We start from the raw sequence: 16,318 nt of genomic DNA, 5'->3' as shown, positions 1-16,318 counted from the left end.
TACAGGTTTTGTTTGTTCATACTTGTATATGACATGTCTTTTAGCTATAGTAATTACAGAAATAATCATGTCAACTACACCAGACTCTGAAAAACTTCAAGATCTTTCCTCTCGTTACCTGTTGCTACAATGTATATCTGCTCTATTTTCAACACTGCCTTTGCATTTTAACTTTCAGTGTCTGTTCAGCGAGAAGCACATCTAAAGTGGGTAGCATGCTTGTTACGGTGATTAGCTGTAGAATCAGTTTTATGCTTTATTTTTTCTTTTGAACAGTAATGCTGCAGCCTTTTGACTATGACCCAAATGAGAAGAGTAAACACAAGTTTATGGTACAAACAACCTATGCACCACCAAATATTTCAGATATGGAGGCAGTGGTAAGTAAAAATGGGGTAAAATGACTGTTGTATATATATATTTTTCTTAAAAATTCAGGCTTTAATGTAAATGAATCATGTTTTTGCAATGTATTTTTGGAGAAGAATCGGGTTTTCTCTGAACAAATATGACTTCCATATGTGATTCAGGGTTTTTAATACTAAATACAAGCTCAGTTCTTAGAACTCTCCTAGTGAACTGGTTGAATGGAAATAGTAGTGAATCTAAGGTAAGGTTAAAATATGGGCATGTTTTACCTTATATGCAGCTAATTGGAAGGGGTTAAACAGATTGTGTTTGAAGGAATCAAGAGTATATTTAAACAACAAGCCTGAAGCTAGATGAAATGGGTGCGTTTGGTCTGAAAAGTGTTTAAGTGAAATGTTGAATGGGATTATAATGAATTAAAACATTTGGAAGACTAAGATACATCTCTCTACAAGGTACCAACTGGCTAAACACAGCACAAATGATAGATTTATTTTCTGTTTTAGTAGAACATGTTGTAGATTCAATTCTTAGGCAGGATTGCTCTGATGACAGATCCAGAAAGAAGATATTTAGGTTTGTGCTTGTTAGTTCAGAAGTAAGGACACCTCTTTCTGATGTTACAAGCTGGCAGCAATGGGAAGGAAGCCTTTAGTTGTCATAACATGCCCTTTAGGGTGTACGTGGACTCCCATAAGTATGTATGTTAAGGTGGAGGGGAATGATGCACAGGCTTCTGTCCCTAGAGGCTGTTTTAAGGAATGCCTGCGTTTACACAGGTACGTTCAATGTTCACTCAAGGCAGAGGAGGAGAGGGGAAACAAAACATCTCTTTTCCTTGTTGGTCTGGTTTACTTTTTGTTAATATGCTCTGATAGCTCTTGGTTATGTGTGGTAAGTGAAGCGTAACTATTTGGTGAGGATATAAAAATCCACTTTAGAAATACCTTTCAAATAACTGCTTTCTCAGTGTGTTCAAGTATAGAATACTGAGAAACAGATCTTGTGGAAAATGGGTAATTGTAGTTACAAGTTACTGTACAATTAACGCCACTGAAAAAAAGAACAAAAAAAAAAAAGGAAGGATGTTATGAAAAGCCTGGATATTCTAGTCTGTAAGACCTGCAATTTTAAGGTAACTTCAGAGGACCTATTGTTGGAAAAATTGCTGCAGACCTCAGAGCAGTCTCTGAGCCTAAAGATTTAAGGCAACTACATGAAGTGTATGCTTTGAAAGTTAATTGTCAGTTGAGCAGAGAGATTCCAGCATATTTCACAATTATTTAGATATATTGATAACCATTAGAATTTAAAATGTTTTTTATAAACAGCTTTGAAAAATTCTCTAGGCCCAAATTGTAATGTATTATGCAGTAAAAGGAGGAAGTCGTTAAAAATCTAAAATATGAAGAACTAAAGAAATTTACTCTGGAACTAAATATAGAGCCGCTAAAAGGTGTCTTTCAATCTTTTGTTTAAAATTGGTGCTTCCAAGATGGGACATAAGGAGTATGTTTACCAAGGAGTGATAGGGCTAGAACATTGTTCTTAAACTGACTCAGATGGTACTTGTTCCTCATTGTGTGTTAAAGGAACCGCTGTATTGTCCCCTCTCTATCCCTTACAAACCTCTGGATCCATCCTTGCATTCAATTTACTCATTTCCATTTCCAGACTTAATTAACCGTTTCTAGCTTTCATTACTTCGCAGTAGTCAAAGTGAACAAAAAAACATTGTTCAGAAGCAAGTCTGAAAATTGCAGCTAGGGTAAGGACAGTATTCAGCTATATAGGAGGCAAGTACTAAGAGCAAGCTTATGAACTGTTCAGATGTTTGCATGAATCTGGCATGTTAAGTAACTATATTAATTATTGTCTTAGTGGAAAGAAGCAAAACCTGATGAGTTAATGGACTCCAAATTGAGATGTGTGTTTGAAATGCCCAACGAAAATGATAAACTGGTAAGTAAGAAAAGAGTAAGAAACTGTCATACACTGACTGGTAGGATCTCACGGAAATTTGTTTTGGATTTTTTTTTAAACTTTTTTGATTTGTTGATTAAATGGATTGTAGGAATTTGTACTAAATTAGACAGGAGGGGTGTTCAGTATATAACTTTTCAAGGTTTCGTAGAATCATGGAACAGCCCGGGTTGAAAGGGACCTTGAAATACCATCTGGTCCCACCTTTCATCGAAAAGGGAGCACCCTGTCCAACTGCATCTTAAAAACCTCCACCAATGGAGCCTAGTGCCAAAAATTATTATAATTTCATTATTTTTATTATTGATTTGCTTTAGCATTTTATTGCTGTCACATTTAAAAAAAAGAATCTTCAATACTGCATATAGTGAAAAGTGAATTGCGTCATTTGCAAGTACTAAATGCTTTTCAGTTTTAAAAATTCTCTTTCTAATTCAGCTGAATTAGAAAAGGAAGTACTGATTAGAAATTAATGCATGCTTTGGGAATCCTAAATGCATTTTTTAAGGTAGTGTTAAAGACACATAATCAGACAAAAAAAAAAATCCCACTACCTCTTTCATGCTCTTGCCTTCAGTCAAAATCTACTCCAGTTGAGTAGGAGATGACAGTTTCATTGTATATAGACTGAAGATGTCTGTTTTGTGTTGCCTGATATTTGGAATAATAGTTAACTGTCAGTTACCTAGAAGTTTTGCAGAATGACTAAATTCTTATGCATTAACTTTTTTTTCTACCCTCATACTTGAAATTTGGATTTATGGAATCTTAATGCTGTATATTCTGCATTGTTTGGGTTTTTGGGGGTTTGGTTTTGTTTGGGTTTTTTTTGGTGCTGCTTTTAGCATTGTGAATTAGAGTGCTAAAGTAGGATTTCTGTAAACAACCTTATTCACTTTATGGCCTTGACTTTTCTTTTTAGTACTGTCCAGTTTTTACAGTAGTCTGTAAGGCATGTTGGGGGAAAGTAGCATGAATCCATGCATGTAAAAACCATCCCATTATTTACATGCCTAAAGGGTCTCAGTGAAGGCTGCTAGCTGGCCAGTAGCTGTCTTTGCAACCATTCTTTTAATATGTTTTTTGGAGTGTTAAAGATATCATTCACATGTTAAAGATATTTTTCAGATGCTATATCAGTATAATGTTTTTGGTGGTTTGGGTTGGGTCACTTTTATTCAGGTGTCAGCTGCCTAAGTGTGTTAAATGCTAATACTGTAAAGGTTAAGCATTTATTATCAAGGCATTTAGTCGTCTACTCTCTGTGTTTTTACCTTCTTATTAAATTACATCTTAGATATTAGAAAAATTACACTTGTGTTTAATTTTATAAAATGTATAATGTAGTGAGAGAAATATGGATTATACAAAGCTACCTCCTTTTGTGCTTTCTTTTAATGTGTTATCCTCAAAATATTGACTGTACGTAATATTTGTATTTTTCTGAGTAGCAGCGTAGGGTTGCAAAACACTGCTTTAGCAGTTGATTTAGTCAATCCCTTAAACCTGGCAATGAGAAATCTGCCAAGTCCTGAGGGTAAGCCTCATCTGCCACCTCAGGATATGTCTATACCAGGACACAAGTATTTCACTCCAGTCAGCAATGACTTTCTTCAGGTGCCTACCAGTCATAGCCAGAAGATTGACATGAAGAAACCAGTCAGTGGGGGTCAAACAGCAGAAGGAGGTTTGTTCCCAGGAGATAAGTCTTAGGTCTCTAGTGAAGTTTCAGTGCTACTAAAGGAATTCAGTTCAGCCAGCAAACCAATTAAAAAAGCAACAGAACCCGATCTGCTTACTCGTGGTATAAATATGTTGGTCTTTTTAAATCCAGTTAGGAGTACCTGTGTGGAGCAGCAGGATCTGGCTCTGAGGCTATGTATGGCTGCATTGCAAAAAATGTAAAATGCAAGTAGATGCTGTAGACCAAATAACTGCTAGTTGCACAGGAACTGAAGAAATTCTTGCATCTTGTTTTAGTTGCTTTGTTACTACATAGATGTGTTTACCTTTTAATAGGTTTTCTGTTACATTTAGTACTTACCTTGGACTACTTTGGTTATGAAAGATGCAGTATAGTGGTGGTCTACATGACATAGCTGTGCAGCCAAGCAAGTAGGAATACAGAAGCCTGAATCTGAATATAAGCTGTTTCTGAGTGTATTGCCGTATGAATGCTGTGTTTTTACAAATGTTAACCGGGGCTATACAGTTGAATCCATCGTATTATTAATGTCTACTGAAGATCATCATCTACTGAAGATTCTATGATTCTATGATCATTGTATGTTTTGAGCAGAGCTGTGGGAACTAGATTTTTAATTTTATTTTTGGCTTTTTCACAGCTGTGAATACATGTGACTTTTCACTTGTGTTCAAAATTAGTAATGTGTATTTCAGAGATGCTGTGAGACTCAAATTCCATGGTTGTGCAATACTTTTATTTTCCTTCAGTAGGAGGTGCTGTAAGTGCAAAATATTTGTGCCATGCGTACTTCGTATTAGTCTGTGACACAACCTGTTTTCTTTTTTCTTTGTTTCTTACTATTGCAGGATTACTTTCTTCCTTTTATTTTTTCCCCTCAAGTTCAAATGCCGTTTGGTGTATTTTATACCATCTTTTGAATGCCTGCTGGGTCAGTGTTAAGCAGCTGATGTATTAATGTTTGTCTCAGTAGCATGTAGTACCAAATGTAAACAGTGCAATCTTCTCCTGGTTTTTAATATTTGAGCTAATCAGAATTGAACTGATAAGAAGTCTTTGTTCAGATCACTGTAAATATAAAATTCATTGAACTGTATTAGTAGCTGGATTGTTTAAATTTTAAGCTGTGGATGATTTTTCTCTAGGTAAGTAAAATTCTCAAGTCATTCTTAATATTTGTAGAATGATATAGATGCAAGCAAACCTGCCCCAGTACTGAATACATCTAAGCAGGATGGACCGATGCCAAAACCACATAGTGTTTCACTTAATGATACTGAAACAAGGAAGCTAATGGAGGAGTGCAAAAGGCTTCAAGCAGAGATTATGAAGCTGACAGATGAAAATCGGCACCTGAGAGTAAGTTCTGCTTCCATGTTTATATTGAAGTGGCTTCACTCTTCTTGATTGAAAGGTCTGGTTTGTAATTAGGCCAATAGATGTGTATTCCAGAAAGTAGATACAACTGTTAGGATGTCAAGATTGATTTGTAATATGATTTTACTGTCCTGTATATACTGTATATTTTGAACTTCTCACTGATTGAGACTTTGTGATTGTCATGGGTGAGATACTGAAGCTACATAATTTTCTTCTTAAATGAAATGGTCCTATTTAAGGTCCTATTTAGTTACTTTAAGTCTAAATCGGAGATACCGAATTAGTAGCTTTTAATAAGTGCTTTATTATTCATTAAGAATGAGTAAATGAGATCCAAAGCGGTGACATTCTGTATCACAAATTGTTAGTGAACAAGAACAATTGTTTGGCCAGAGAAGGTAAGCAGACACTACTTTCTAGTACCTTAATGTAAAGGTGCCATTTCAGTAACCTGTAACTAGTCAATACGTGACTTCATGTGACTGTTAAAGATCCATGAAATAATGATGTCTCCAAACCTGTAATTCTGATGGCATCGGAACATGTGGAGAAACATTACACAAAGCAGATGTTTCTCCTTAACAATAAGGAATTACTGCTATTTAATTCTGACACATAGTAAGTAAAAGCAGGATTCTTTGTTGTGCCTGGCAAGAATTTCAGAATTTTTCTTAACCAGAGCATGGAGAGAGACTAGTGGATTACCTGTCCTTATTTGAAATATTATGGTTTGCTGTGTTTGTATTTTGGTATGGTGTAATGTGTTTTGTTTTATTTTTAACTTCATTTAAATGTTCACCAGTAAATTTGGCTGTTGAATTCAGTTTTTACAGTTGTAAAAAAGATGTGTTCATAAATTTTTTTCCATCTGTGTTTTTTACCCCCTCAGGATGAAGGCTTGAGGCTCAGAAAGGTAGCGCACTCGGATAAATCTGGATCACCCACAGCTTTGGCCCTCAGAGATAATGGCTCTAATTCTCTTCCTTCACTTCTTGTTGTAATTGCAGCCATTTTCATTGGATTCTTTCTAGGGAAGTTCATCTTGTAGAAAGAATGAGTGAGAGAAGCATGCAAAATGCAGCTTCCTTTTTTTTTTTTTTTTTTTCTTGGCCAGAAAAAGATTTGTTTACCTACCACTTCATTGGTAGTATGGCCCAAGTGGCCATTTTTGTGTACAGCATCGTAACAGGCTTTGCCTTTAATGATCTCGCACGGTTAGAAAACACAATCTGAAAAGACAAACTGTTCGGCTACTGGACAAAATTGTACATTAAGTCATCAATAGCAGGTGTCAGTTGCACAGTCAGTCCTTTATGAAAATTCATAAATAAAGAATTGTTCTTTCTTTCTTTCTGTGGTTTTAATAAGAATTGAAAAATTGTTCAGAGTCTTGTAAATGTTATTTTAATAATCCTTTAAAATTTTATCTGTTGCTGTTACCTCTTGAAAAACAATTTATTAGATTGCTAATCCCACTCATTCAGGAATATGACAAGAGGTATTCTGGGGGAAATGGTGCCTCTTACTGTGTAAATTTTCTCCTTACCTTACTTTGCTAATATCATGGCAGAATTTCTTTCTTATCCCTTGTGAGGCATTGTTGAGAGTTCTTCATCCTTACAGTCCTGTCCCATAATATTTAACATTACAAAAGAAATAAAATTGTTAACAGATTTTTCTGCTGGGTAGCCTGTTTGTGTGTGTCGTACTTTTAGAAGGGATTCCTAACAAGTACATTGTTCATGGTAATTTGCTACTTGTAACAAATGGCTATTTTGAAGTTTATTTGCTTAAGTCTCTGGCTTAGACATGATGGGTGTGAATGGGGTGGGGGGGGGGGGGGGAGTTTCCATTCCATTTGTTTAAAAAAATGAACTGTTTTCTGGCTGCTTTCAGCTACAGAGAGGATGGCTATCAAACTTGTTTTGGGACAGAATAATTTGGATATCCAGCAGGTACAAATATCAGATGTGAATGTTTTCAATATATTAACAATTTGCTTGGATTGTGTGGGAGTGTAATAATCAACCTTCTGTTCCATCTTTGGATCTTCTGGGTGTCTTCCAGGAGTCAACATTATTCTTTGTTTTCATAAGGGTACTTAATTCACATATGCTAACTTACTCTGTTTGTAATTCTGTTTTAGCAGATACAAATGCAATTTGAATGATTCAGACACCCATAGTGAATTCCATGATGCAGAAGAGTTGATATTTGCTGAGTGAGCCTCAGTTGCTCACCTTTTGAAAATGAAAATCATTTTTATGCAACTCTTGGCAGACCTACCTGTGTTAACCATGTATAGCTAAGTTTTAAAGAATGCATTTTTTTGGGGGTCTGAAATGCTTCCCTGCACTTAATCTTATGTCTTGCCTCATCTCTGAATATGTCATAAAAACAAACAGTAGTATTGGAACAAAATATTATCTGTACTTCTGACTAAGCATAATCCAATACAGGGAATTACTTGTAAACTGAAAAATTGCAGAAGGGATATACTCCTGTAAGCAAAATTGTGTATGCTCTTGGACAGCTTGACTTGATGTGGTGCAGCTAAGTGTGTTAGACCTTGGTATATGCGCACCTTATGTAGCTGAGAAAAATGTTCTGGAGAAGATGTACGTTATCTTGGTTGCCTTTGATTTCTAGTGCTTTTTTTTAAAAAAGAAAATTATAATTACATCATGTTCTGTCATTGCTCTCTGTGATAAACTTTTTTATAAAATCTTGCATATGTGCAAGGAAGATGATGAAGAAAATGCAAATACTGCTTATCTTTTCACTTAAGCATGCAAGCACAGATGTTTCCAATTACTTGTTCCAGTGTCTGCATTCAAGTCTCCTTCCATCCCAGTGACTGGAAAAACTATGTTAAGGTCTTGATTATTTTGGTTCCTCTGGTTCAGAATGGTGTAATTCTCCTGATTTTTTTTCTCTAACAGAATGTTGCTGCATCAAACTTTCATAGCCTGTTCCAAACTGATTACGTGGAAAATAACAAAAGCAATAGTGTGCAGGATGTAGTTTGCTTCAGAGCGAGCAGTCATTCCTGCATTGAAGGGGAAGAAAAAAAAAATCCTCTGGAAGATGTTAAAATGTTTACAGCATAGTGTACGGAGGTTTTCAAGGGTAGCTAGCACTTTCAGGACTTGAGAGCAGAAAAAGGAGTTACTGCTCAATGCAGCTGACTTGGTTTTGATGTCTGGCAGCAGAAATAAGGTAAAAATAACGATAAAATCAGATTGAAATAACTTTTTTCATAAATAACAAACAGATGGTGGTAAAACTTGGTCAAGGTTTAAGTAATGTTTTCAAAGTGAAAGTGTGCAGCAGTCTCGTAACCAGTGTACTTACTAATGGTATAAGGAGACTGTCTTGGTTTCCAGTAATCCCTTCATAGCTGTATATAAAATGTAATGCTAAAACTATTTTGCTCTCAGGAGTCACTTTGGATGAGATCAACTGTATTCAGTGAACTATGTAATATGGATTAAATCGTTTGTCTTTGTTCCTGAAATGGTTAGAACTTCTTGCTTTGTCTGCCTGCTTACTTGTGTATGTAAGCACAGGGAAATACAGTCTCTCCACTGTTCCTAGTGATATGATCGGACAACAGTGCCCATAAAGTCATGTGAGGCTAAATGCGTAACTTCAGTTAAATATGCATTGCAGGTTGCTCTTCTGATTTCTCAGAAGGGCAAGATGGAACAAGTACACAGTATCAAAGTAGTATTTTAAAGTTTTTATGAATATAGCACTTTATAAAAGGGTAGTATGATGGTTCAGGGGGAAAAAAAAAGCCTAGTTAATTAGAAGATATGGTTTCTGTAGTAATTCTGGGCACCAAATTTAAGCCACTTAAAAATGTATACGTATATGAAGTTCATTTAAGAAAAAGTTATTTGTATCAACGCACAAGTTATTTGTGCACTTCTACTCATTCTCTAAAAGCTGTTGACAAACACTATTGCCCAGGCTTGCATGTTTCTGCTGCTATGATTGAAGCCAATTTACATATAAGAAGCAACCAAACACTAGCTTGAAACTTCGTTATCCTTTTGGGAGGAGAGAGGGTGGAGGGAGGAGGTGGAAGGTGACATTTTGCCAAAGGGGAAAAGACAAAGTCAATAAGCAAAACTTATCTTTCAGGCCTTCTTCAAAGATATTAAAAGTTGAAGTGTTAATAAACCATTAAAAATGTAGTAGTGTCCTTTTTATTTTGGAACTTCTCCCTGACTATGTACATTCTGTAGACTGCTGATGGTGAATAGATATATCTAGTCCACCTCGCAGGTGGTGTAACTGCCCTGCTTTGAGGTACTGCTAGTAAATAGCGTGAAGCTGGCGTGGATGAAGATTCAGTGTTGGAGTGAAGAGCAGGCGCCTGAATCCAGGCAACACTGATGATGCTGATGGTTTGTCAGATTTGTAATAGTTGTCGTGACAAAGAGTTTTCTTTTTCCTGTTTGGAGTCCCTAGGTATTTATGCTTGAACTGACTTGCCAGGGTGAACACTTGCTTCAGTCTGTGGCAAAAGATGGAATGAGAGCTACACAGTTACAGAGCAACCCTAATAAATGTTTACTATAATACTGAAATGCCCTGCTCTTCGTGTTTACAGGTGGGATGAAATTCTGTAGCTCGTCTTCTTAGCCATGTGGCTGTGAACGTAACAGTTCACCGCTTTGCTTTCTACGCTGGTTCCTGTTGAATGGCTCTGCAGGGTGTGTCCTGGAAGGCACATCCGTGTGTAGCACTGACCGCTGCTGCCGGGAGGCTCTGTCTTTGCTGATCTTGAGCTTCTGTGGCAGCTTTAGTCTGGTGGCACACTTTAATGTTGGACGAGAGGGGAGGCTAAATACAGGAGTCAGTTTTCACAAGGGTTTGGGCTCCTGTAGGAAGGACTGAAACTAATGACGATTAAATGAGACCAATTTTTTTTATTTCCTGTCTGAACTTCTTTTCTAGGGGCACTCAAATAATGTAACCAAGTATATGATCGAAGTTGGTCTGTTGTGTTCTTCTTTTTGAATGCAGGTTGTGTATGTTTAAGAGAAATTCCTGATTCTGATAGGGCTGCGTAAGCAGAGGTAGTGTGGTGGTGTCACCTTTATTTATTTGCCCTCTAGGTGACAAATAGCTATGTAGAAATGAGGTCTTGTGCAAAAGCAAAACAGTTGGTTCTTATCTTTTATCTGGCGTTCTCATTACTGCTAGATGGTAAGGTTGGTGCCTCTTCCCATTTTCCTGAGACAAGGGTTTATGTGTTTGCATGGTGAACTGGATCTAGGAACCGATTTGGATAAAATATAATTTGTAGGGGGTGAAAGTTTTAACTAAATTGTGGTATAAGCATCTCCCACCATGTTAAAGTGCCATTTTATTTAAAGCTTGGTACCAGTTTATGTAATGTTGATAACACTGCCAGCAGGTTATTGAACCCCTGTTTATACAGTAGCTACTTCTGTTGCTGGCAGTAGTGGAATGCTGCTCTTCCCCTCCCCCTTCTTTAGAAAAGATTTAAAGGGTGTTACGGTATCCAGGCACAGAGGTGTGAGACAGCTATTATTATAGCTAAGCAGTCTGAGCTCAGACATTTGAAATAAATGAAAAATTGAAAGGTGACTGCAATAGTTATTAATTCTTACCTTTTAAACTTGTGTGTAAGAAAAAAGTATTTTGAGTTGTTTGTTGGTTTTGGGTTTTTTTTTAAGTTAGTCTGCTTATCATCCAAGTTCTGCAAAAAAACCAACTTGCCATAGTCTGGGAATAATTATTTCAGGATGTTCTTGAAAGTTTATCTTTCTACTAATGCTGGTGCAGGTTCACATGCATAGGTGAATTCAGAGAGATTGTCACTGGTGATTGGTGTCTAGGCTGTTCTCAGAGTGGGTAGTAATTAAATAGCAATCTTTGTGACTGTCTCAGTCTGCCTTGCAAGGATGGCTTATCCTGGCTTTCGAGATGGGGAAACTGAGGCACAAGTGTTGGGACAAATGATTGGGAAGGGATGGTTCAGGCACAGCCCCTGTTCTCTAGCACATACTCCATCCCATTTTTCATCAAGCCTTCCTTGAGCCTTGTTCAAGTCCTTTTTTTTTTTTTTGGGGGGGGTGTGTGTGTGTGTGTGTTCCAAAATGCTGCTTCATGTTGCTTGGAAATTTTTTGTAGGCTTTTAAAGCATGTTCCTAAAGACAGCTGTTGTCTTGTCTGTTCCTGAAGCTGTGTTAAAACAGGCAGAAAATGTGGCTGTTAGGTGTTTAACTGTGGATTGTGCTCACTGGGATTATAATGCCTGACCTCTGCTAAAGACAGTAGGGGGAAAAAGATGCTGCTAAACATTTGGGCATGTTGTGTTTGTAGTCTTAGAACATAAAAGCATGTCTGTGTAGCAAAAAATTTTTTGCAGAGCCAGTGCTGTTTGTACTTTTCAAGTAAAAGAAAACAAACAGTCCTAAATCTGTACAACTACCGTGTTGGTGGTGGTATATATTGCCCTGCCCATGGGAGTGGCGAAATATTTTTCCATTGCTACTTTGATAGTCCAAATACAGACGATACAGACAGCTACACTCTGATTTTTGGAGGCACTTCTTCAGACGAGCCAAGGACTTCTTTTTTTAAAACCTAAACATGTTTGGCTCCTGCCAGCAAAGGTGCTCCAGCAATAGTAGACTCTTACAGAGGTTAAATCCACTGATGTGTTTTCACTCAAAATGAGTAAATGCTTTGCTGTTATTACTGCTTTTCAAACTGCAGTACACTCTGCACTGGTGTGAGGGCTGGTTTGAGGAATATTAATAATGAGAATCTAGTAATTAATTATAAAGATTGTGCTCTATTAATGGTTGAGAGGCATTGCTTTAAATCGTTATGTAGGACAGTCCAGTTTATAGAACCATGTTTTGGAAAGGCTTAGGAGGAAAGTCCACAGAAAACAAAACTTGAACCCTGGGTCAAATAGAGACACAGCCCTCTAAAGCTGTAATCGGAGGTATTAAAGAGTGCAGCTTTGATAATGAAGTGCATGGTTCATAGAAGGTGGAAGCTCACGCAGTGGCTAACTTTCCTTGATTGCCTTAATCACCTCAGGTTAGTTTAAAATTTTGAAATGATAAGTATGAGACATCTGTCCCACATCTCACATGGGAGCTGGGGAGCAGTTGGTGTCAGGTGAAGAAAAAGGGAGTATGGTAGGAAGAGACGGTCGTGGCACTTAGGGACATGGTTTAGTGGTGGACTTGGCAGTGTTAGGTTAATGGTTGGACTCGATGATCTTAAAGGTCTTTTCCAGCCAACCTAAATGATTCTATGATTCTATGAGAAGAGCGAGATGAACTGCTTCAGAAATGGCTTTGTTGATGGCTGTGTCTTCCCAGGACAGCTAGGCTGTTAGAAAGGTCTGTACGTGCTGCCTCCTCCCCAGACATAATGCTGGAAACTGCTGTGGCCTCTCCAGGAACAGGGCTTTCTCTCCAGCCTCGGGGTGTAAAGCCTCAAACACGGTGACCGGTCTTGTAAACAGGAGAATGCCAGGAGAAGGATTTTCCTTGTATTCATCCCCAGGATTGTCTAACCTCGGATTTCCACTGCAGCCTTCAACTTCATGGCACTGCTTTCAGACATCACTTTCCTGTGTCATACCTTGAAATACTTTAGCCCTTGGGCCTCTCATTTCATGTCCCAGCTTCAAGAAAATCAGAACAGAGAGCTTTCCTGATTAGGTGGAATTATCTCTTCATCCTGCCTCTACAGGAACCAGATTACAATGGCAAAGGAAGGTCAGCGTATTTGTGGAAAAACATAACTTCTTAAAGAGACAAGGTTTATGTGATTGCAGCATCTTTGTGCTGCTTCTCCCTGTGTGAATTTGAAATCTAATTAAAGCCACATTTGATAGAGAGGTTGATGTTTCACAGATACCAACTGCCTCCAATTACAGGAAAATTAGAGCTGAGATGACAGACATTTAAATTGGTGCTCCCATCCAGGGCAAGCCTGCACAGTGAGCTGGAAAGATACCTGTCCTGCTTGCTGCTGTTTGACCAGTTAGTGCTGGCGTGCTTGCCAAGCTGTCGGCATGGGCATAGATCAAACACCCTGGCAGCTGCCAGCGGTGGCCCGGCACTTGTCAGCAGTGTGGGTGAGAGACGAGCGTGTTACAAGGGAGCAGGTTAGCAGGCATGGCGGGGGACAACTCGAGCTGTCGCTGGAGTAAGCTCATGGAGGGGGTGTGGGGTGGGACAGGAGCTTGATTTACCTCAGGGCAGGAAGGAGGTGATGCAAGAAAATGGTGAATAATGGGGTGAGAAACGCTAAAAGCTGGAAGAAAGTATAACCCTGCGTGTATGCATCCTCACTTCTCCAACCTGCTCTGCTCAGGCACTTCGGAAATACTAATGATTTAATGATTGCAAATGGGTGGGAGAAGGAATCTGATCTTCAGAGGAGCTGTAACTGACCTCGAAAATTCTATTAGAGCAGTAATTTAAAAAAATAAGCTAATTGTGGTTTTATGAGTCCACTTCTAGAGCTATGTAGAAGTTGCATTTGTGGAACTAGAGGTGTAGAAATGAAGCAACTAATCAAAAGTAAACATTTTCAGCAACGTAACCAGCAGCGTACGGACAGGGGCCTCCTGATCTCCTTGCCTACTGCTCTGAGAGTGCAGTGGGGAAAGAGCAACGCATGACCCGAGTCCTCCGGCGCTCTGTGCATGCAGCACTGCTCGTTAGGTGAGCCACACAAACATTAAATCCCCTGTGGGCAGGCATAATAATAGGGCTGTGCAAAACTGTTGTGTGTGTCTGTGTACATTCGTATTTACATCTGATCTGTGAACAGAAATCTTTCTGGGGTGCCTGTGTGCAAACGTGGTTACAGTGGACTGGGTTACTGTAGGACTTTACGTTGTATCATATGTTTGTAACTGCTTCAGTTGCCTCTACTAATCTGTTTTCCTCATTTAACTGTTCCTAATTTTTGAGCTCCTTTAAAATTGCTAATTTTCAGAGCAACTGGGTGCAGAAACACTTCCTTCATTCTTGCCAAATGGAGCCGTCTTGTCCAAAACCCTCTCCCAAATGCAGTCTGAGCCTTTGCGAGTATTAGAGACCTTCAAAGAGAAACAGGAGGCTTAAGCAGGAAGATGCTGACACAAGGTGAATTTCCAATGTCCAGAACCATTTGCTACTGCTTTTGTGAAGTGCAAAGATCTCAGCTGTCAATGCAAAAGCATTTTAGTTTTAAAGAAATGAAGCTATTTTTTATAGGAAAACCTTCCCAGTCTCATGCCCGATGGCCACTAAGTCCTCTGTGCTCCCCTTCATGTAGCTATGCATTGATAGTTGTCTCCTAGTCCTGGTTGGAATTGTGGAAGCTACAGCACTTGCTCTTATAATAGGGTGAGCCAATAGTAGACTAAGATTTTAAAATTAGACTGTGTCAAATGTAGACTGTCTGTCAAAATGTAGTGGTATTTTTTAGCATATATAGTGTATTTGAGAGTTTACGTAGCTTTTAGAAAAGTTTTAGTGAATGCTTGATACTGCTCATTAAAAATTTTGGTAATTCTATGAATAAAATACTTAGCTCTGGGCTGTATGTATATATATCATTATGTTTTCCAGTTGCCATTTATATATAAATTTTTTGGACAGATGGGAATATGTTGAAGCAATGCAAACTTTACAGTTTAGTAATAGTATTTTCCTTCTAGTATTCATTTAAAACAAAACCTGCAGAAATGGTTGGTACAGCTTAGACCATGCAATCATTTCCCCGGTATCCCTTACGGAGTGTGGAGAAGAGATTCCTTCAGTGTGTATTGTATAGGTTCAGAAAGTTTTGCCCTGATCGTATGGCACTGGGCGTGCGGAACGGGCTGCAGTGAAGGCTGCAGGGGCAAACTTTCATTTTGGCATTTCTTAACTCTTGAAAGCGTACCTTCAGACTTCTTCTGAGTGTAGTTCCTGTAATTCCTGTTGTTGCTGCCGCTCCTATGGATGGTGTGCTCCTCTGGTAAGGAGAGAGCATCACGTGGAATGAAATTGTCGTGTTAGTCTGATCGTCAGGGAGAACTTGTAAAATATCTTTAAAAGATGTGTCTGTGCTTTATTTTCTGTGTGCTAAAACCACGGGCTCAGCAGAGAAACTGGCTTCGGGACCAATACGTGTTTTCTGTTAATTTGCCCAGTTCCCCAGGGTCTGGTGATCCTTTCTGTCTTTCATGAAAGACGATGGCGTCACCCTCTTACCTCGCCGGCACTCCTCTGCTCCGTAGTTACTACCCTGCCCTCTCGAGTGGTCTCAATTAATTGCCGTAATCAGACGGAGGGAAGCACGCCTCGCCTCTCTTTAACTTGAGCTCTGCTGCTTACTGCTCTCGGTAAAGGGGTCTGAACCCCAAAGCTCGGCTGGTTTTGGTCCCCCCGCTCCCCTGACCGTATTACCGTTGTTACCTTGGAGGAGAGCCGGCGGGAGAGTGACCGTTCAGCAGACAAAAAGTTAAAAATATTACATTTCTTTTAACTAATCAAAGATGGTTTTAGCCTTTTGTGTTTTCAAAAGCTATACGTGACACTCACCACTGGAGGCATGATTCACCTGAGGCAGCAAACATGAAAAATGCTCCTCTGATAGAAAGTTTTTATGTCCAGCCAAATTAGAAACCACTCAGCAGCCAAAAATAAGGAACAGTATTTCCTATTATTTGGCACAATAATGCAGAGCTTTTCAAGGACAAAGAAGGTCCCTCCCTTAAAACAAAATTAGTTAGGGAACAGATTGATTTTAGACTAAATTTCTGCTGTTCAGCAACATTTTCATTTAAAAGAGCTGTGTGATGCAACCAGTCAGCCGACATCCCACTAACCAGGTTTT

General features: G+C 38.6%; 1 protein-coding gene across 1 annotated transcript in view; it reads left to right on the top strand.

The window, feature by feature from the left end:
- Window positions 1–7,111, top strand: part of VAPA (VAMP associated protein A) — a 31,327-nt gene extending 24,216 nt beyond the window's left edge. Inside the window, exons 4-7 of the mRNA XM_019473339.1 lie at window positions 277–380; window positions 2,251–2,331; window positions 5,240–5,416; window positions 6,327–7,111. Of these exons, the coding sequence (XP_019328884.1) occupies window positions 277–380; window positions 2,251–2,331; window positions 5,240–5,416; window positions 6,327–6,485 (521 nt within the window). The 3' untranslated portion in view covers window positions 6,486–7,111. The remainder of the gene's footprint in view (window positions 1–276; window positions 381–2,250; window positions 2,332–5,239; window positions 5,417–6,326) is intronic.
- The last annotated feature ends 9,207 nt before the right edge of the window (window positions 7,112–16,318 follow it).

This window comes from Aptenodytes forsteri, unplaced genomic scaffold (assembly GCF_000699145.1).
Source record: "Aptenodytes forsteri isolate BGI_AS27 unplaced genomic scaffold, ASM69914v1 Scaffold229, whole genome shotgun sequence".
In the NCBI taxonomy this organism is placed as follows: Eukaryota; Metazoa; Chordata; class Aves; order Sphenisciformes; family Spheniscidae; genus Aptenodytes; species Aptenodytes forsteri.
Note: the sequence above shows the minus strand (reverse complement) of the source record. Positions and strands in the feature narration are given on the sequence as shown.